The 23,369-nt window shown below is 39.1% G+C and overlaps 1 protein-coding gene across 2 annotated transcripts; it reads right to left on the minus strand.

The window, feature by feature from the left end:
• Positions 1 to 2,401: 2,401 nt before the first annotated feature.
• On the minus strand, positions 2,402 to 23,027 carry rab6a (RAB6A, member RAS oncogene family). 2 transcript variants are annotated; one of them, XM_063013773.1, is made up of 8 exons: positions 22,815 to 23,027; positions 14,417 to 14,475; positions 14,232 to 14,285; positions 11,105 to 11,210; positions 9,200 to 9,311; positions 8,949 to 9,042; positions 8,412 to 8,478; positions 2,402 to 6,190 (listed from the first exon to the last, which is right to left on the minus strand). In XM_063013773.1, exons 1-8 carry the CDS (start codon positions 22,882 to 22,884, stop codon positions 6,126 to 6,128), a joined length of 627 nt encoding a protein of 208 aa, XP_062869843.1. In that variant the 5' UTR covers positions 22,885 to 23,027; the 3' UTR covers positions 2,402 to 6,125. The 2 variants fall into 2 exon arrangements, with proteins under 2 accessions (XP_062869843.1, XP_062869844.1); XM_063013774.1 differs by lacking the exon at positions 22,815 to 23,027 and adding an exon at positions 22,585 to 22,600.
• Positions 23,028 to 23,369: the final 342 nt, after the last annotated feature.

Below are 23,369 nucleotides of genomic sequence, written 5' to 3' on the forward strand. Positions count from 1 at the left end.
GAATTTGTGTCCATTAAACCAAAAGAACTTTTGTGAGAATGGACATTGATGTTAGATGAGAAGGCATGGCCAATAGCGTTAAAGTCACATCTCTGTGCAGGCCAGTGAAGTTTTTCAACATCAAACTCATCCAGGCATGTTTTTATGGACTTTTGCACAGGTGCATGATCATGCTGGAACAGGAAAGGGCCTTTAACTTACTATTGCTACAAAGTTAAAAGAAAATGATCTATTATCTGTTATAAATATCTTTATACAACTCTACACATCTTTTAGAAATGAAATAGCAAAGGGGCGTCTACACACTTTAGGACATACAGTAGTGTTAAAAAAAATAGCAGTGACTTTAAAAAAGTGAATAAAGCACAAAATCATTATAATAACTTTTATTTCCATAAATGCAAATGCACTGAAAATACTACACTTTCAATTCTAAATCAAAACATTAACAAAATTTAGCCAGTTTGTGTTAATCCTTTACAGAAAGTTAAGAAAAATGAATATTAGGCTGTTCAAAAAAATAGCAGTGCCAGCATTTTTCTTTAAAAACTAAAAAAATGTATCTATAACATGAAAAAATGTTTGAGGTTTCACTTTACTTTAAATTACTGAACTAATATTCAGTGGCATAACAATTGTTTCCGAGATCTGTGTTGCATGGAGTCGACCAACTTCTGGTACCTCTGAACAGGTATTCCAGTCCAGGATGATTAGACGACATTCCACAGTTCTTCTGCAATTTTGGGTTTTGCCTCAAAAAAACATGTTTCAGACGTCAGCCTACAAGTTCTCTATGGGATTGAAGTCAGGAGATTGGGCTGGTCACTCTATTACCTCAATCTTGTTTGTCTGTAACCAAGATGTTTTGGGTCATTGTCATGTTGAAACACCCATTTTAAGGACATTTCTTCTTCGACATAGGGCAACATGATCTCCTCAAGTATTCTGATATATTTAAACTGATCCATGATCCCTCGTATGTGATAAATAGGCGTAACACCACGGTATGAAAAACATCCCCATATCATCATTTTGTACCACCATGCTTTACTGTCATCACAGTGTACTGTGGCTTGAATTCAGTGCTCGAGGGTCGTCTGACATACTGTCTACGGCCACTAGACCCAAAAAGAACAATTTTGCTTTCACCAGTCCACAAAATGTTGAGCCATTTCTCTTTGGACCAGTTAATGTGTTCCTTGAAAAATTTGAACCCATTCAGGATGTCTTTATCTTAACAACGGGACTTTGCAGGAGTTCTTGCTGGTAAATTGGCTTCACTTAATCATCTTCTATACTTACTGGTAACTTCAGATGTTCCTTGATCTTTCTGGTGGTGATCATTGGCTGAGCCTTTGCCATTCTGGCTATTCTCTGATCCATTCGAACAGTAGTTCCACGCTTCCTTCTGCGTCTTTCAGGTTTTGGTCGTCACTTTAAGGCATTTTAGCTGAGCAGCCAATAATTTGCTGCACTTCTCTGTATGTTTTTTCCCTCTACAATCAACTTTTTAATCAAAGTACGCTGTTCATCAGAACAATGTCTGAAACAACCCATTTTACCCAATATTTCAAAAGGAAATGAGCTATGACCAACCTGTGCAACATTTGTCCCCTCCTACATTAAATAAGGGCCAAAATTTACACCCATTCTTCTGCAGAATGAATAACTTCACCAATTGAACTCCTCACTGCTATTATTTTGAACAACCCCCTTTCAATCAATGCTTCAATTACTCAGAATGAGTGGGATGCATGTCCTAATTGTTGGGTTTGTTTTGTTTTCATTACTCTACTACACTTTCAAGTGAATTTTTTGCCATGTAGAAATATCACTTCTACTAAAAACAGTGATTTATCAAGTTAATGGTGTTGGACTGCTATTTTTTTGAACACTACTGTATATTGTACTTTAGAAATATGGTTAAAACAACAATGCAAAATTAAATCAAAATAAAAGAATTTGGGCACCCAGGTGGCACAGAGGGATATTCCGCTAGCACACCAGCGCCGAGATTCTGAACTCCTTGGTTCAAAACTCGGTGTTGCCACCGGTTGGCCGGGCCCCATTTGGCGGGCATAACTGGCAGTGCCTGCAGCAGATACTAACTGGCCACCGTATCTGCAGGGTGGGGACCAGACTATGTGTGGAAGGGTGGGTCTTCATACGCTGTGTAAAGACCCTGATTGGCAGAAAAGACGCCTGTGCAAAGTGCAGGGGCGAGAAGAGGAGGGCTGTGCACGTGTTAGAAGAGGCATGAGCAGCGACGTGCTCTCCTCGGATGCATTAAGGTATCCCTCAGCAGCGGAAGCCAAATTGACTGCGCTAAATCAGGAGGTAAATGGGGAGAAAATGCAAAAAAATAAAATAAATAAATAAACCACAACCAAGGCAACAAAAGCACATTTTCATTACTTAATAAAGGTCTTTATTAGATTTTTCAATAAGACACGACGTATTCTAGCAGTGCAAATTATGAACTTTTGTTTACAGCAACACAGCAGCACAAACAGCAGTGACAGTTAAAAACCATTCGGGACAAAAACAATGACTGTGCAGCATACAGACATGGACTCTCCTGCAAATCAGTCAACAATAACGGAAAAACAAATGATGAATTGCACTGTATCTTGAGCTGCATTCTTAAAAGACGTTGAAAAAGCTGAAGTGTAATGACCACATAATTAAAATGCAAAAAAATGCGCTGAATCACTACAAATAAATATTACAAATCAACATAGCTGACTCCAAACCAATACATAAAGGGAAAACTGTAAATATTACATTAAATCAAACAAAACGCTAACAAATGCCAGTGGAAGCACTATAAAATCATTTCAAAGGCATGCCCGCATATTGATACCAGGTTTATCTATGATACTTCCCCTAATATATAAAACAAAATTCCTAACTTTGCAAACCCTAATAAACGTACTTTTATTCCACTGTGATACAGAAACCACAGATCAAAAAAGGAAAGGAGATCAAAAATGGCAGCCATGGTTTAAAAACAGCCAGAGCTTGTATTATCCAAACTGAAAATGTTCACACTCTACAGAAAACATCTGGACCTGGACACTGGCCTGTCACAATCATGACATTATCACATGTTTTTTTTGTCTGTTGTACAGCATTAGCTGGAATTCGTAAAGAACAGTTAACACTGTACGACTTCTGTGAGTATTTATTAATAGCTTTTATATATTTGTAGTTGTAGCCTAGTGGTACTGGACTAGTAATCGAAAGGTCGCTGGGTAAAGCCCCATCACAATTGCTTAGACTGTAAACCGTCAGTCTTGTAAGTCGCTTTGGATAAAAGCGCCTGCTAAATGCTAAAAATATAAAATGTAAATGTAAATATATTTTAGTTGTTCCGGCTCTTGGGTGGCGCAGCATTAAAGAACGCTATCCCACTACCACTGAGATCTGGGGACCGAATCTTAGCAGGGTTATCAGTCGTTCCTGTGTCTGCACAGAATGTCCAGGGGTTGGTGGGGTCAGTGCCCTCTCAATGCCAGTCTTAAGCCCGGGTTAAAATAAGAGTTTTGCATCAGGAAAAACATGTGGACCACATTCACTGTGGCGACCCTTAATATGGGAGCAGCCAAAAGTTGTTTATCTTTCTTAATGGCTGTTTTTATACAGTAGACATCATGTGTTTAAACACACTTATAGAAGAAGAAGAAGATATACTTTATTTGTCATATACATATACAGGTGTACAGTACAGTGAAATTCTTTCTTCGCATATCCCAGCTTGTTTGGAAGCTGGGGTCAGAGTGCAGGGTCAGCCACCTTACAGTGCCCCTGGAGCAGACAGGGTTAAGGGTCTTGCTCAAGGACCCAACAGTGGATGCTTAGCAGAGCCCATAGCTCTACCCACTAGGCTTCCTATGTCCTGTTATAAGAGACAGGCATGTCATTGCAGTCTCTGTATTCTAATATTTTTGCGACTGTTTATTTTCTGTGACTGAATGATTGCAACACACTTCATTATTTTGGTTGCTTTGTTTTTATTTCATATTTTTTGCTTATGCATTTCCTCCCATTTTTTCTCCCAACTTTTAGCGTTTCCAATTACTCAGTTGCATCATGCTTCCTCTCTAATCAAGCCGATCCCCGCCCTGGTTGAGGAGAGCAAAGCTCCGACACGTGTGCAGTAGCCGACTGCATCTTTTCACCTGCAAGAGGTGAGTGCATATACGGCTCAGCTTTGTGTACGGAGAGCCACACCCTGATCAACACATCCCTCAACTCTGGAAAGTTCCCTGTCAGGCTCCCACCCTGTATGAACAACAGCCAATCATTGTTCGTGTAGGCTCCCAGCCCAGCCAGATGGTAGAGCCGAGTTTCGAACCGACGAGTTCAAAAAGTCTCTGGTGTGCCTGCGTGCTGAGCGCCTGGTTTGTTTTCATTTTTTAAGTTTATTGTGGCCTGTCTAGGTCAAAATATGCATACAGCAAATTAGACTGTTGTTTTAATGGTGTAAAAATAGCATCTTTGTAGCATGTCTTCTTAATTCCTTAGTGGTCATTATGTCACTCCATCATATGAAACAAGGTGGCTGTCCACAATCAAGAAAGCTCAACATCACCATGAACTAAAAAGGTTACCATGCTAAACAATACACACCTTACACCTCGACAGAAGTTTGCTGCTGATTACACGGACAAAGAAATAGCAGGAGCTTTGTTCTTACACTGCTTCTGGTAACTATAAGCTTGTTTGGCTGTGGACAGTGTTATATGTGTTTAAGCATCTACTAATTCATTGCCAGCCTATTTTATTTTAGTTGATTCTTGACCACCTGGACAATTTTCTTTCAGTCTATGGTGACAGTTTTAATATAAAATGTTTAACTATTCAGTCACACTAAAATAACAGATGCAGAAATAATGTGAATCCCAGAACAACTGATGTAGTTTATGCATTTTCTCCCCTTCTTCTTCCAACTTTTAGCGCGTCCAATTGCCCGATTGAGTCATGCTTCCTTTCCACTAATGCTGGCCCCGGCTCTGAGTTGAGGAGAACGAAGCTAACCCACACCCCCTCCGACACATGTGCAGCAGCCATATGCATTTTGTCACCTACACTAGACCAGATCAGCTGCGGACCAGCTCTGTGTACGGACAGACACACCCTGATCCGCACTCTTTTCCCCGCCTCTGTGCAGGCGCCTTCAACCAGCCAGCAGAGGTCATAGTTGCATCAGATATGAGAGAGTTCCTATCCGGCTTAATGCCCCGCCCCTATATAAACAACAGGCCAATCATTGTTCATGTGGCTGCTCGGCCCGGCCCACCCGGCAGGCAGAGCTGAGACTCGATACGATGTATTCGAGATCCCAGCTCTGGTGTGCCAGAGTGTTTTTACAGCTGCGCAACCTGAGCGGCCCCCAACTGAAATTATTTTTAACTGTATACATTATTACAGTATAATAATTCGTAGCCTGGCCGAAGAAAAGCCTTATTTTGATATGTAGGCAGATATGCGAAATTCTTTTTTTCAAAATAAGGTCTGGTCAGATAAAATATCATAATCGTGACAGGCCTACCGGGATATTGTCACCAATCTGTACACATTTATTTTACACTTATATAAGAACATGCTTTATCAGAAAAGTCTGCTTCAGCCTGCATTACCCAATAATATAGCACTGCTCATAGCATGCAAGGCATAATGTCATAGCCCTTCCAATTACCACTTTACCTAACCTAAATGTCTGAAGAGTACATTTCTATTATCATCAACTTTAATTTTAATTCACTGGCTGTCATCAATGCCAACATAGTACTGTATATCATAGCTCTCAACTGCACTCAGACGAAAAAGGTAAGTAAGGTGTTTAAAACATGGAAGCTTAACGGAAATAATAAAATGAGACACCTTTCCAGTCCCCATTGTGCTCGGGAAGCTTAAGGTCAGCTCAGTGAGTCAGCAGAAAGCACAGTGCTCAGGATGATGGATGAAGTAGTGCTCATCAGGTTTCTGCATTTGGAGGAGCACTGATAATGAGGCTGAGATAAGAGAAAGACCAAAATAAAAAAAAGAAATAATGTGGATAGATAAAGAAGGAGAATGCAGGACAGAGAAAGCAAAAGATGGAGAATGTAGACGGAGGAGGTTTAGCAGGAGCAGCCACTTTCGCTCACAGGCTGTTCTGGAGGACTTTGCAGCGTTACGTCGATCACTGAAAATGAGCAGTTAAGGAATAATCAGTGACTAGTAAAAAGCAAAAACACTTATTTACTGGATAAGAAACTAAAGTAGGGGCTGTTTTATGAGTGGTTCCTACTGTAACACATTTATTCAGCAAAAATACATAATCAGCTGATATTTTGCCAAGCCAAAAGTAGTCTGTTGTTTCCCACATGTAGGTTATACTTGGGTGGTGCACCCAGGTACATGGACTACCACACAGACACCTAAGTGTCCAATGCGCTAACCCAACACCACAGAGTCGAGCTGCCACCGGCCTGATCAGGCACAATTTGGCATAGCTAAAGAAGGGAGGGGACATGTCTGCAGGACTCCAGATCAGATGGCACTTCCTTGTTGATACAACAGTGAGACCTGGAGTGAAATAGGAATGGGTCTGGCATATTCCTTGGTGTGTAGGCCCTGTGCAGGAATTACTGTTCATTATAAAGGGCAGTTTGGTTGCACATGTGTCAAATCAGTGCAATAGGGAACTGGTGTGTTACAGCGTTGCACCCGAAGATTCAAAGGAAACCACAGTGACCCTGACCAGTATAGAGCAGAGGTAAAACATGATAAGTAAAATAATTTATTCTACAGGTTTCTTCTATGTGAATGAATAGCTGAAAGTGTAGTATGCTTCTATGGGCAATTTGGCCAATCCTTTGAATCGCCAGGTGCAACGCAGTAACACACTCCGAACACGTCGTCAATCTATTACAGAACCTATTATTATCAGTATTTAATAATAAAATGGTTTGATTATTCTCACGTATGATTCCAAAATCACTGTTAGGCTGACAATGCTGTTGTGCATTGTGTTCACAGCCAGGATTTTATTTGATAAATTGATTCTTACGCCTTCTCGGTCTCAAGAATTCCTGTGGGTTCCACTCAGTCTTTTGTGTTTGCCTGGACTTTGCTCGTTGGTTTCTTTGTACTATTGCAACAGTCACTGTACTATATTGCAACTACTTTTGTGTGCTTACTCAAATATTACAGCACTTTCTTTAAAGCCAGTTAAAAACAATAGATAATAAATATTCTGAGGTTATTATTTAGGAGAGTAAAGAAGCAAAATATTGTATTGCTGTCAATTTCTTATCTAATTGCTTTTACCATAGATATTTCCCACATTGTCTTTGCTCTGCTTGACTATGTATCAGAATATAATTCTTCACAGAAAATATAAAGAAACTGATTGTGCAACACTGTTGTGTTATATGGATACTGTGCATTATGTAAAATACATATAATGCAAACTGTAAATGTGAAGCTGGCCTGCAAAGTCTCCAGTTTTATTTTGCTAAAGTTTTTACACCCCTGTCACAATTCCATTTTTTCTTAATTTGCTAAATAAAATTAAAAAACAATATTCTTTACATGGAACCAAAATCAATTTTTTTTTTTTACAATTACTGTTTATTTGCTGTTGCTGTTTATAATTAATATTGTATTAGTATTGGGATTTGTTTTCTGTAAAGGATGTGTTAGCTTATATTCCTTTTTGGAATGTCCAAAAAATTGGTTATGTGCAATCAACTTATTTATTTATTAGGATTTTAACGGCATGTTTTACACTTTGGCTACATTCATGACAGGAACGGTAGTTACTCATTACACAAGGTTCATCAGTTCACAAGGTTATAACAAACACAGTCATGGACAATCTAGTGTCTCCAATTCACCTCACTTGCATGTCTTTGGACTGTGGGAGGAAACCGGAGCACCCGGTGGAAACTCACGCAGACACGGGGAGAACATGCAAACGTCACACAGAAAGGACCGGGAATGCCCCACCTGGGGATCGAACCCAGGACCTTCTTGCTGTAATGCGACAGTGTTATCCACTGAGCCACCGTGCCTCCTGTTATGTGTAATCTAAAGCAATTAAAATGAAATACCAAATAATAGGGTACATGTGCAGTACATTAAACAGTTTACAATTCCAATCAATCTGGAATGAAATACAATCAATGTAAATGTAAAAAACATTGCATTTTTCATACAGTCCAAACTTTTTCTATGTTGGTTTTGTAATTAAATAGAACTTTAGTGCAATGTTTTTTGGGTTTTACATTTCTATGCCATAGAAAAACTACTCTGTGCTTTGTTCACAGGCAAATGTATGCAAAGCAGTGTATGTGTGTGTTTGTGTGTGTGTGTGTTTGTGTGTGTGCGCGCACGTGTGAATCCCACTGAGTAAAGGATACTGTCTTCTCTGCTCTTGTCCTGTGTGCTCTCCATGCCGGGCAGGGCAGCAGCCACACGTCGGAAAAGCTGCATGAGAACACAAACAGCATGCTCTTGTTATCAAAGCATCAATACAGAGGCAGCAGTCAATACCACACAAGGTCAGAAGAAACTGCTGAAGCACCCACGCCCAAGCAACATTCTGTAAAGGCTTCTTTCAGATCAATGTGAAGTCGGAACATCTATAATTTATGGCTGATGCATGACCTTACTGCTGTCAGCCACGACAATTCATCACTAATGACTGACACCTACACAACACTGTTTCTCAAGTTCCTTCTTTAGAATTGAATGAGGAAGAATCAGCGAAGAATCAGTGTGTCACAAATCAAGAGTACCACCACCACCACCACCCCTCTTTCACCTATTCAGCTTCAAACTCTGGAGAACTAAAGGAAAAGCTTAAATACTAGTTTCTCTTAAGGGCTAAACGTCTTAATACGAGGCGAATCAGAAGCAGAGGTAAAGGACATGCTTTGGCTCGGGTACAAACTCACCTGCTTTACGTTGTAGCCAGCTTTAGCGCTAGTCTCAATAAACATGACGTTTAGCTCTTTGGCTTTTCTTTCACCCTCTTCAATAGACACTTGCCTGCAGAAAATAACAAGTTAAGAACTAAGCATTATAGAACGATGTGAAATCTTATATCAGGTTGTCTCGGTATTCACAATACATTATGTGTAACTGCAGTACATTGCATGATGCTTCCTGTAAGAGGTATTTCACCAATCCTGTTTCTAGCTCACACCTTTTGTCTGCAAGATCTGTCTTGTTTCCCACTAGCATGATGATAACGTCACCTCCTCTCTCCGTTCTGACATCATCAATCCACTTTGTGGTCTGCTGGAAGGAGTTTACATCTGTCAAAACATTTAGGGGAAATAGATATGTTTACTTCACCTCCACAAGTAAAAGGGAAACGACATATAAGAAATTCTAGTGTGAAGAGAAGAAAAAGAATCACGCATGAAAACACAAACTATAGACAAATACATAAATAGACAAACAAAGGTAGAGGAGAAAGGAAAAGGACAGGATCTCTTGAGTAACATGTTTATTCTGAGGTGAACAGTAGCACAAGCAAAGACTAAAATGGTGTGTTGGTGATACAACGTAACAGAACTACATTATCCTAGGACACTAGAAGCTTTGTTGTATTTAAAAATTGAATCTGTAATAGCTCTTTAACTACAAGAGCTATACAAAAATCAGCCATAACATTAAAAGCACCTTTTTGTCTCTACACTCACAGCTCCACTTACCATAAAGAAGCACTTTGTAGTTCTCCAATTACTGACTGTAGTCCATCAGTTTCTCTGCATGCTTTGTTAGCCCCCTTTCATGCTGTTCTTCAATGGTCAGGACTCTCCCAGGACCACCACAGAGCAGGTATTATTTGGGTGGTGGATCATTCTCAGCACTGCAGTGGCAGTGACACTGACATGGTGATGGTGTGTTAGTGTGTGTTGTGCTGGTATGAGTGGATAAGACACAGCAATGCTGATGGAGTTTTTAAACACCTCACTGTCACTGCTGGACTCAGAATGGTCCACCAACCAAAAATATATCCAGCCAACAGCAGCAATAGATGAGCGATCGTCTCTGACTTTACATCTACTAGGTGGACCAACTAGGTAGGAGTGTCTAATTGAGTGGACAGTGAGTGGACATGGTATTTAAAAACTCCAGCAGCGCTGCTGTGTCTGACACACACTAACACACCACCACCATGTCATTGTCACTGCAGTGCTGAGAATGATTCACCACCTAAATAATACCTGCTCTGTGGGGTCCTGACCATTGAAGAACAGGGTGAAAGCAGGCTAAAAAAGTATGTAGAGAAATAGATGGACTACAGTCAGTAATTGTAGAGCTACAAAGTGCTTCTACATGGTAAGTGGAGCTGATAAAATGGACAGTGTGTGTAGAAACAAGGACCATCTGAATAAGGGTAATACTCAGGAAGCCATACAGGGACAGGTGGGAGGCCAAATTGTGACAAATGGCAAAAATGGTGCTGATTTATCGTACATCAGATGAATTATAGACTAAAGCTTCCCACATGCTTCACATAGCTGTATATAATTACATTACATTTATTTTTATGATTATTTTACATATATCATGTGATCTATGTGATTCCGAAGTACACTGTTTCATAGCTGCATACATGTACTCAATGAAGAATCACCCAAAACACAGAAAAATAAAAAATAACCCAGACAAACAAACAAGAAAAAACCCACCCTAAAGTAATAAATAAAGACTAAATCTGTGGGGGGAAATGCAGACAAGCAGAAGAATCTGAAATGGCACATCTCAATTGTGTGCTCTTTCTCATTTTGCTGTGCCCCGTCGTCACTCACTTGTGATGTCATAGACTACCACGGCAACAGTGGAGTCACGGATGTAGCTCGGGATGAGACTCCGAAAGCGCTCCTGCCCGGCCGTGTCCCAGAGCTGCAGCCGCACCTACCCGAACCCATCAAAGCCCCCGAGAATCGGCAGCAAGAGGAAAGAGAGGGAGGAAGAGAAAGACAAGGAAGAGGAGGCAGTAAGAGAAAGGTGGGAGGTGGATGGACAGGTGGAGGGCGGAGAGGAGAGGGAAAGGGAGGAGACGGGGTTGCCTGGACAGCAGGTCCGAGGTACCTACTTGTGATGTCGTACACTACGACAGCAGCAGCTGAGTCACGGATGTAGCTGGGAATGAGGCTACGAAAACGCTCCTGACCCGCCGTGTCCCATAGCTGGAGCCTGATCTGTGTGTGGTGGGATGGAAAGGAGTAAAGAACAAAAAAGGGAGGTAAAAAAAATAAAAAACCAAACCAAAGCATAAACAGAATGACATTATAATGCAATAAAAGAAAAGGGGGATGAGACCAAATAACGCTTCTGTTTCACAGGGCAGCACAGTATGGTTACTAATTCATGATCCCACATGTTCGGCTCTATTACCAAGTGATCTGTGCCAGTTCCAAAACTCACTCACTCACATTCTTAACCGCTTATCCAATTAGGGTCACGGAGGGGTGCTGGAGGTGCACAAGGCATACAGTAACACCCTGGACGGGGCACCAGTCCATCGCAGGAAAGACACACATACACATACACACACCCATTCACCTATAGGGCAATTCAGTGTCTCCAATTAACCTGACTGCATGTTTTTGGACTGTGGGAGGACACCGGAGCTCCCGGAGGAAACCCACGCAGACATGGGGAGAACATGCAAACTCCACAGAGAGAGGACCTGGACCGCCCCGCCTGGGGATCGAACCCAGAACCTTCTTGCTGTGAGGCGACAGTGCAACCCACCGAGCCGCCCTAGTTCCATTACATTTGCGCCAAATGTATTAATGTGTAATTACATATTTTATATTTATCCATAATCATTATTTATTGGTATTGACACAACTTGTCAGATCCATGTAAAACGTCCAATTTAAAATCTGAGCCTACATGGACCAAAATCTCAAAGAAATGTTTCCAACATCCATTCCTATTGCAACTGGGAATGTTTCTAATAAAGTGACTTTGTATTTTCACTACAAAGGGAATAAGGGAATATGTTTAACAGGAAACTTATAAAACAAGTCCCACACCTTGGATGCATCTTTAATATAAAATAAGATTTACATGAGCTTGTTGGACAGCCTATTTCAAAACACAACCACACCTTTGTGGCTACAATCTCCTCCACTCTTCTGAAGCTTTTTACAAGATTTTGGTTTGTTGGCGCAGCAGGAAATTCTGCTAGCACACCAGCGCTGAGATGCTGAACTCCTTGGTTCGAAACTCGGCACTGCCACCGGTCGGCTGTGCGCCATCTAGCGGGCATAATTGTCAGTGTCTGCAGCAGAGTCTAATCGGCTACCGTGTCTGCTAGGGCGGGATGTACGGACTATGTGGGTGGGGTATTCAAACACTGTGCAAGGACACTGATTAGCAGATAGAAATGCCTGTGCTGAAGCATGGGTAAATAAGAAAGGGTCCGCTAAGGACCGCGCACAGGTTGGAGGAGGTGTGAGCAGGAAATATACCTTTCTCTAATGCATTCAGGGATCCCCAGCAGTGGAAAATGGGGGGAGAAATGCATAAATAAATAGAAAACAAAAAGATTGTGGTTTGTTTCACACTGTGGAAATTTGTGCCCATTCAGTCTGTGGGGTCAGGCACTGGTTTTAAAATTTTCGGAGTGGGTGTGGCTTAAACACTTACATTATTTTAAATACGAGCAGAGTTATAGATCTCTAGAAAGTAATTCAGTTGATCAATTAAACTAATCAATAAACCACAATGACTTGTATTTCTGCATTTTTCTGACCGCCGCATGATGATGTGTTGATGTACAACTCAGTGAGCTTTTTATGGTTAACCATTTATTAATGATTGTCTGTAATCACTCAGTAATTGACAAAATCTGCATTCCAATTACTAAATGATAAAGAGGTTACATTAGAATAACTCCAGCAGTGGACTACATCTGCCCAACACTTGTAATGTTAAATAATTAAAAGCACTTGAGCAGGTAAGGAATAGTTCTGGGTTCAGATTAATAACCATACCGTGCTGTACTGCTGCTGAAAAAAAAACTACATAATATAAATGGCATTAAAAACTGATGCATGCAGTAAATAAAACTGGGACAAATAAAAAAAATATGAGATGTACAAGGAGGTCCATCCACCCCTATCTCGTTTATTTCAAAACAAGCTGACTAGACTAGACTGGAAGAATTAAAACAAAAGTACTGATGTTAATTAGTTTAATTTTATTTTATAAACTGCAACGACAAGACAAAGCTTGCTTTTATTTACAAAATATGCCAAAGCAAAAAACACTATATGATGCTATTAATACAAAAGTGTTCTGTGTTGCCATCAAAATATTGTGCTAGTAATTTTTTTACACATTAAAAATTTGTAAGTAATAAATAATATCTACAGTGAGAGGGAAGTGTCCAACCACTTTAGTTTTGTTATTTAATATACTCCTAATTTTAAAATTATGTTGTACTAGGGATGTAACGATGCACCACAAGACAGTTAAAAATCTATTCACATGTGTAACGATTCACATCAGTTTACATGTATAACGAATCGATATTCACTTTAAACAGCAGAGGGCACTGGCGCTATTCACCTCGCCTGGTTGACGTCACTAAAGGGTTGCCAGGTTCGGAATTTTCCAGCCAAATTTATTTATGTGAGGATACTTTCTCTATTTCTTTACTTTTCTGTATTATTCATTTATTTATTTAATGTGAGATTTATTTCATTTCAGTTTTTTTTACACAAAAAGGGAAATGTGCAGCATTGTTTTGCATAGTTTGTACCTACCTCAAAAATAAAAGGGCATTCATTATTTAGATAAATAAAAGATAAGCACAAATACAAATATTTTTTTAAAGAAAAATAATAAAAGTAAACTTTGTCATAATTTGTCTTCAATTAAATTTTGTTTAAAAAATTGGATAAAAATCATATCGTGAACCCAGTATTGTGAACCGCATCGCATCGTGGGTAGAGTGCATCGTTACATCCCTATTTTGTACTATAGATGCCTTAAAACTGTAACTGTCAAAAATTGCCTCTTTATTTAGTACCATATTTTGTTTTTATTTATAAGCACAAAGTCAAAAAACCTCATAGTCTATATGTGCCCTGAAATTATATTAAAGAAAAACTAAAAAGTAACATTAATTTAACAACACTCTTTCTTATTTATTTTTGAGTTCTGAGGGACTTAGCAATGGAAAAGATTTGCCCAACATTACTTACTGTTCTGTCCTCAAGGTACATTGTTTTCGACAGAAAATCAATTCCTATTGTGGCCTGTAAATTAAAAGGAAACATCAAGGTTATAAATTTAAAAACATATCATCTCAAAAGCTTTGCTAAGGAATTTTACCGATCATTCGGACAAGTTTTGAAATAAAACATGTGCTTTATGTAATTTCTCTTACCTGGTAGGTATTATCAAAGCTGTCATACATGAATCTGGTGATCAGTGACGTCTTCCCAACTATGAAACAGAAAAAGCACAGCAGTTAAGACCAGAAAGGTTGTCAGTTCAAACCCTGTGAATGCTAGAAAACTGTTGACTGTTCAATCTCAAACTTTTAGATCTATAATTGATCTGGATTTTTTACAGGTAATTGTTATAACTTTATTCTGCATCCCAAAAAAAGATTCCTAAAGATAACTTTGCCTTTTACTCCTTGTTATTTTCTTGCATGTTAAGGAAGGCTAAGCATGCAGTCATGACTTCAGTGAAGTGTTTTCCAGCATGATGGAGAATTCACCTGCCTAGGGTACTATTTATTACATCTACGCAGCGATGAAAGAAAAGAGAAAGAAATGAGTGATTGATCGATTGGATTTACTATAGGTCAGTGATCGGCTGATCAAAGAAAAACAGCATCTCAAACAGCACATTATACAATCACATATTTCTAAATATTTCTGTTATTATCTTAAAAATAATAATAATAATAAGTATGTGTGTGTATTTAGGGGGGTTTGACTGTTAAAAAAAATCACGCAAATTTTAACCACACAAAAAAACAAGTTACACTAAGATGTGGGCGATCATAGCCACTATTACAGTATGCACAGTACCCTACCTATAGTACATAACAGTACACCAAAGCAGTCATTATATTGGATGCAAAATGTATTGCTAGCGACTGCTTGAGGCTTCACTGCTGTTGAAATGTTTTCAGTAGTTAGAATGAGCTGTTGACATGTTTTTGATCCAAAATACACAATCATTTTGCATCATGCTGACAAGAGCTCATGCTCCTTTGGTGTTTTTTATATTGGCACCAAACAAACCCACCCAAGCACAATTGGAATCAACTTTAAAAAGGCAACAGTTTGAGGCACTGCTGGTATCTACAACCTCACCTGTCATAGCCGAGCAAAATAACTAATGATTATAACAGACACAGTAATAGAAAGATTTCATTTGTCCTGATCTACTGTAATTAGAAATATCTCATTAAAAAGCATGAAACATCACAAGCTGGTAAAGGGAGATAGACATGACCCAATGCTTGAGCTAATTATACACTGGAATCATTCCTGACATTCTTGGGAGGGATCCTGCAGCTGCCGTTAAGGGAACTAGAACTTGAGTTGGAAATGAGTGGGCCGGCAATACAACAATAATCAAACTATTCTTTATTCACTAAATGTTATATTATACACACAGGGAACCACTTTCGCCTTTCCTCCCTTATTCCACCCATTTAATAAAGCCTCAAGAAAAGAAATGATTAAAAAAAACAGGAACCCCTGACGGACAGGATATATTGGTGCTCTGTGATTCAAAATAGAACATGAGTGTACTGTATGGACAAAATACTGTAAAAGCGCTGTGCAATATACAGTATTACAGAACATTAAACGATGTTGTAATATTAGGAAAGGCTGTGTAATCCCAGTGATTGAGGAAATATGCATTTCCCCAAGCGTTTAATAATAAAAAGGCAAAGAAAAATAGACCAGTGTGTCTGTAACAAGCAGGGTAAGGACTTGACCATGTTCCTCAGGCTGTATTTTGATTCATAATGCATTCGTTTCTTGATTTATACTGCCACACTGATTATAAGGAGTTAGGTCTGAGACCTAATGGAAACATTATGCATTTTTTTAAATGATTGGCACTAAAAAGTCTTTTCTAATATTAAAATATAAACAAATGGGACTGTTTTATGTTTATATGCTGTATCCTTGTCATTTGTCGAGGTGGGTCTGATGCACCCAGAAACACTGGGCACAAGGCAAGAATACAAACTGAACCAAGTGCCAAGCTATAACAGGGGTGCCACACCTTTAATCATTCACTCATTTACACCAAGGGGCAATTTACAAGCAGACATTCCACCTTTCCCATGTTTTTGGAAGGTAAAGGGAAATCCAAGCACCCCAAGAAAACATAGTCACAGAGAAAACATGCAAAACTCCTCACAGTTAGTTACTAAAGAGCAAGGATCAGATTTCCTTTACTTTGTCTAAATGCTATACATTAGAACTGTTTGTGATTGTATTACGTTATTTGGACATGTTTTGTATGTAATTTTAATTTGACGCATTTAGGAAAGTAAAAAGTCATTAAACGTGTTTTACTCTCTCTATGACATAATTTTACTTATTTAAGGGACATATTTAACCCAATATCCATATCACCAAAGTAATTTCCCCTCAACTTGATAACATTATTAAGCTAAACACTTAGTATAATTTAATATCAGTGTTCCACATCACTGTCTCACCACTGCATCACTACCCCTCTAAAAACTTGAGTTTTGAATTTGCTTTTGTAGTTTACAAGAATGTTCTGTGGCATTTCCCAAATACAGTGGTACCTTGAAACTCAGCGTTAATTGGTTCTGGGAGTGGCGTTGAGTTCCAAGATATTTTTTCCCACAAGGATGTTTGGGAAACCTGTTAATGCGTTCCATGGTCCCATTTTAGGCTTATGTAAAATAATGAGGTTGTTTTTGACACTTATATGCTAAAAAACACCACAAATGTAATATAAAAACACTGAAATAAAAAGCTGGTTCTTACAATTTCTTACCCCCGAGCTGTAACACAAGTTTAAAAGTGAAACAGTGAGGAAAATCCAGCTAAACACAGATACATGTGGAGCTTTCAGAGTGAATCTGGCAGTTGTTCCACACAAATGTAGATTCGTCTCATATGCACACTTTGATGACGTATTACCGCACCGCTCAGGCCAAGTGCTGAACAAAGCGACTGTTCATTGTTAATGTGAAATTAAATAAATACATAAAAAAAAAAAAAACTGAACACGTTAAGTTTAAGGGTACAAATTTCTTGACGAAGGGCATTGAGTTTCAAAGATTTTGAATTTAGGGGATGTTGAGTTACAAGGTACGACTGTACACATTAGCCCCAGCTCATGGACAGATGGTATTAAAAGAATATTTTAACAGTGAGTAAAATCTATGGTGCAATTTATGTGCAGCGTTTTTGTCATATTGTCAGTCAATGTTATTTGTGTTGTGAGTCAGATCAGAAAAGGTGTCAAATCCAGCATTAAATTATTTACTCATTCAGGTGTACAGTCTCTGTATTGATACCACTCTCCCTTTAACTGGACATGCCAAAGTCAGTCTCTGCTCACTGCTTGGGTGCTGGGTAAAAACTGTGTACTTCATAATACCAACTAATGGATGAAAATGCACACAGCTGAGGAAGCCTTGGGGAGTAAAAATCTTTACTCCACAGGCTTTTAGGACAGCTGGATCAACAGCAATGGTTGTAAATGGTTGCTGGGCTAGCCTAGAGATCAAAATATCAATTAAAATCAAAGCTGTTATGATGCACATCAAGCTGCTTGTTGTATTAACAGTAAGTGCTGACGTAAAAGTACATGTCTTCAAAAGTGTACATATCCTAATATGTATTGTATGTAAGGTACAATTTATTTTATTTAAAATGTAAGATAGTACGTCTGCCTACCAATCTGTGAAATCTGATTGACTGACTAATGTAAACTCAGAGGTTCCCCATAAACAGATTACCCAAGTGCATGTCATCTCGACACTAAAATCATCTGATCACGAAGCCAACTGGATTTTAACCCAGCATTAATGAGATTTGAAAAGATTTAAGTGGGACACTAGAAAGTTTGCATAAGTAAATGGTGTCTTGACTAAGCTAACATATAATACATAGTGAACTGTGTGATTTAAGACACATTAAGTCTAGACTGAAAACATATTTATTTTCTCAGGCTTTTGATTAGTATAGACAAAGGCGCAGAGCTTGGGGGTTCTTGGTGATAGAAACTTGTGGTGATCAGGGATGTTGGGTTGCTGTCGTTCTGCCTCTCTTGTCCGATCACTCAGGTTTGATGATGGTGGGGGAGGTGGGTGCTGATGTCCTGTGAAAGCCTTCATGACCTTGTTACCTGCTCGCTCTCCCTTTTAGTTATGCTGTAATAATTAGGGCTGCCGGAGTCTAAAACTCTCTGTAAAACTGATATTTTACTCCACTCGCATTTACATTTTTAACTACAGTTTCTGTTTTTACCCCGAGGTCCTTCTGATGGAAACATGTTTACCTGCCCGAGATTAAGGAATGAAGTCAAGACTGTCGTGCCAACAATGCTGCTCCTGCCGGATGTGACGGGACCTGGCGTGTTTGCACCGAGAATGTCAAGAACTCACTACAGACTTTATTACAGACTGGACTGAGTATTAACTCTATTATTATTTATTTATTTATTATTGCTAGTTATAACTTTTAGTTCATTTTAATTCTGTGTTTGTATGATTTGTGTAAATCTTATTCATTTAAAGTATCCTCCAGACCACCCAAGAAGGATGGGCCCTGCTGAGTCTGGTTCCTCTCAAGGTTTCTTCCTGTAATTTTCAGGGAGTTTTTCCTTGCCACTGTCGCCCTCGGCTTGCTCAACAGGGGTTTTTGTATCTGTTGGTCCTGGATTTTGTAAAGTTGCTTTGAGACAATGTCTATTGTAAAAAGAGCTATATAAATAAAGTTGACTTGACTTGACATTTACATGTAGTACTTTAAATGCTATTATAGGACAAAAGGGACCCAACACATTCCCAAAACAAAAAAAAGGACAATTTTCACACACTTGGACACACATTTGAATGTGTAACATGGCCTAATGAAGCCAAAACATACATGAACACTTAATGGTAGTGTTCTGAATTGTTCATAATAGTGTTTATTGTATTGTTGTGATAGAAGGAATAAATCAGTTTTGAGAAGAAAGAATATGGTAATGTTTTGCAAGAGATTGGACAAAGTAGTTAACTCCTCAGTTTGTGTTTAGAGTTTTAAGAAACTGAGGCACTTAGGAAAAGTTATAAACATTTGGGAAAAACTGTAATTGAGTGTGTTAACAAAATTAAAAATATCATGTTTTTGTTTTTTTTCCCCTTTTTCTCCCACTTTAGCGCATCCAATTCCTCTCACTAATGCTGGTCCCTGCTCCTGATTGGGGAGGACGAGGCTGCTCCACGCCCCCTCCAACACGTGCACAGCAATCAATCGAACATCTTATCATCTTACCTACACTTGACGAGTGCAGCGCAGTACAGTACTGTGTACAGAGAGCCACACCCTCTACCGCACTCCTTTCCCATCTCCTTGCAGGCGCCACCAACCAGCCAGCCAGCAGAGGTCGTAATCGCACTAGTCTGAGAGAGCGTCCCCATCCGGCTTAGTCCCGCCCCTATCTAAAAAACAGGCCAATCGTCGTTCATGTGGCCGCTCAGCCTCAGCCGGCAGGCAAAGCCGGGATTCAATACGACGTATTTGAGATCTCAGGTCTGGTGAACAGCGTGTGTTTTTACCGCTGCTCCACCTGAGCGGCAAAATATCATTATTTGTAAGACTTCGCCTGGGTGTTAAGGTAATTAATTACAAGTTTTTAACACATGCCATGATTATACCACCTTATCAGATAACTGAGATGTGTGTATGAAATTAGTAAACAATACTTTGTAAGTCTGACAGTTTTAATAATAAAAACTCTGTAAATATTGGGTAAATTCTGATTACTGATATTAAATGACAAATTAATTAAGAAGATATACTTCATTTGTCATATATACATATACAGGTGTACAGTAGGGTTGGGCGGTATGACGATATTACCGTATACCGCGGTATTTAAAAATGGTGACGGTATTCAAAAATGGTGACGGTATTTCTTAAATGTGAAGCGCCAAATTTCTGCTTCAGGTTTACCTTGAAAACTGAGACTTTAGGACATGCGCGCATCCACAGTAAGGGAGGGGTAGGCGGTTGGAGCTCGCTGATTGGCTGTGGGGTGCTTACTGGTGATAACACAGAGAGACGAGTGAAGAGCCACACTGGCTAGCGTTAGCTGTGAGCTAACAAGCAGAAACTGAATAACGGCTCGTCTTTTAATTTTTCAAAATCAACATTTTTTATTAGTTCAACCGGAAATGAACACGAGCACGTGCATGCGCGGACATGTACTTATTTACTAAATATATCTTCAGTGTAAATCGAGCACAAGTGTTGAGAAAAAGGAGCAAACAGTAATAATAACGTTACGCCCAATCCGCTGTTCTGACTCTTGTCTGCCATAGATTTTCCTGCCTATGTAAGAACTATTTTTTCCTAAATAAAAGCGCTATATTAAGAAAAAAGAACGTCTCACCTGTCGTGTAATGTGAATTATAAAATATATTGTCTGGCCCTTTAAGAATGTTAAGCGCACTATAGGGCGTAGGGAGCGAGTGTGTAGGGAATAGATCGGATTTGTACCGTTTCCGTGCTCGTGTTTTGCACTGAGCTTGTGTGACATGTAAAGTAGCGTTCTTGTTAACCACTCAAATGTTTGGACTTTGAATTATTTTAACATTACTTTACATCACTGTCATCACAACATGAACATTTACATTCATATTTTTTGTTACGGTATAGAACTTAATTCTGGATTACAGGCATAACTAATCGTACACGTTCATACACTTTTAAGAAATATCTGTAACTATAAACTAAGCAGTTAACTTTTGAAATATATTGAAGTGTGTAGCCTGCTATTATTCTGTTTTGTGTGGGCAGAGAGAGATTACAATGCCAAAATGTTGTGTGTTAATGTTTGTGTTAAAGTGTAATTGATACACATGCATTTATACTTATGCGTATTTATTATAGATCAGACAAGATAAGCAATGTTTGACGTTCAGATTGTTAAATCTTTTTATAATAAAACATTGAAATATTGTAATTACACTCAAGTGTGTACACTGTAAAGTTTGTCCGCGACACCCCCCCGTATACCGTAATACCGTATACCGTAATACCGTATACCGTAATACCGTATACCGTGGTATTTCCTGAAGACGGTATGAAAATCGGCAATATCGCCCAACCCTAGTGTACAGTACAATAAAATTCTTTCTTCGCATATCCCAGCTTGTTTGGGTCAGAGCGAAGTGTCAGCCATCGTACGGGTTAAGGGCCTTGCTCAAGGACCCAACAGTGGCTGCATAGCAGAGCCTGGATTTGAACCACCAATCTTCCGGTTGATAGCCCATAGGTCTACCCACTAGCCTACCACTGTCCCTCAATATACAAATAAGTCATTTAAACAATCACATTTTTAATCAAAGCTTTGTGGGTTTAGAGTCGCAGTCTGAGTACGAGTTTGTCTTACTGTAGAACTTAAGTTATTCTAACTGTATAAACTGAGTCGTCCAAAGATTAGCGACTGACTCATGTTGTCCCCATAGGTCCCATAATCAGATTACTTAAGTGCGTATAAACACTGGTAATTAAATTATTGCAGTAATTTGATTTCTCTCTGATTGGTTTGCACATGTTTTGTGCTGTCATTACAGCTAAAGGTAACCCTCAGTGACCTAAGAGTGGCAACCTGACAGGGGTGTGGCTTGAACCAGCAACCTTCTGATTACTAGTCCAGGACCTCAACCACTAAGCTTTTACTACCCACACAGCAATTACTACAGTTACATGTACAGCATTACACAGACACTTTTACCCAAAGCAACTTACAACTGAACTTTGACTGAATACAATTTGAGCAATAGAGGGTAAGGGGCTTTTGCTTAAGGGCCCAGGAGTGGCCACTTGGTGGTGGTGGTGGGGCTTGAACCGGCAACCTTCTGATTACTAGTCAAGTGCCTTAACAACTGCCCTTTTTTGCAGATTGTTTTCCTCAAAGAATTAGATTACTGCCAAAATCAGATTTCTTGTGGTTATCAGATATCTGTACATGTAAACACCCTGTGTCACCCATGTGCTGAGAATTAGTGAAATGGTAATAGAGAGGGTAAAGTGTAATGACAAACTGCACACAAAAACATCTCTACAGTCAGTAATTGTATGTCTGCAAAGTGCAAATGTGTGTATAATTACTATGACTGAAAGCAGAAGCTTATGTTCACCTCATGAAGACACAGAATGTAAAAACATTACATTACAGCTGGTAGTTTTAGTGCCCGTGAGGCAAAATAAATCATTATTGTATAAAAGTAAATAGCTGGCTGACACACCTAGGTATTGTTTTACGAGCTGTGGTTCAAATCCAAGTTAGCTATTGCTAATAATGGATTTTTTTTCCCCCTACCTGCATTCGGGCAAATCCGGCTTGCTACGATATGACTGGCTACAAGTATTACAGATCTGCGAAACGATTGGCTGGTAGCATGGCCTTAAGAGCGAACTAACCTATCACAGCATAGAAGGCGGAATTTGCATCTAGACAGAAATTTGGATAAATAGAAAATATTATTGTATAAGACATAAGAATACGTTAATTCACCTTACATTTATATAATACTTATAATAAAAACTTACCACTTTGCTCCCCAAGAAACACCAGTTTAAATTTCCGTAACGGGTTCCCGAAGTCTCCTGCAGTAGACATGACTGCTCTGTATTACAGATAAACTGGTTACACTATCAATGCTGGTAAATCCAGTCTGATTCCAGTTTAAAATGTTTATATTCCTGAATTCACTTGAACTCTGCGTTAAGTTGCAGCTCACTTAGCGACGCCTTTCCAGCTCAACTCCATCACTAGCACTAAAGGAGGAGTTCGGCCATACTCAACCTAACGTGATAGTTTCAGTCCTGATGGACAGCTCGCTTAAAGGCTGCATTTCCAATCCATCAACATTAGAACTGTAGTGCGCTTTATAGGGTGCATCAGACTTTGCTCTACATTATAAGTAGTGCACTTATATAGGACGAAAAGAATCATTTGGAATGTAACCATAATATTTCTTCTGTAATAAAACATGATATAAGCTTTAATATTTATATTCGTAGACAGTTGAAAACAACACATTTGTGTTAATGTTATATCAAAATATATAGCATTAGATCTGTCACCCTAAATAATAATAATTA

This window comes from Trichomycterus rosablanca, chromosome 18 (genome assembly GCF_030014385.1).
Source record: "Trichomycterus rosablanca isolate fTriRos1 chromosome 18, fTriRos1.hap1, whole genome shotgun sequence".
Taxonomy (NCBI): domain Eukaryota; kingdom Metazoa; phylum Chordata; class Actinopteri; order Siluriformes; family Trichomycteridae; genus Trichomycterus; species Trichomycterus rosablanca.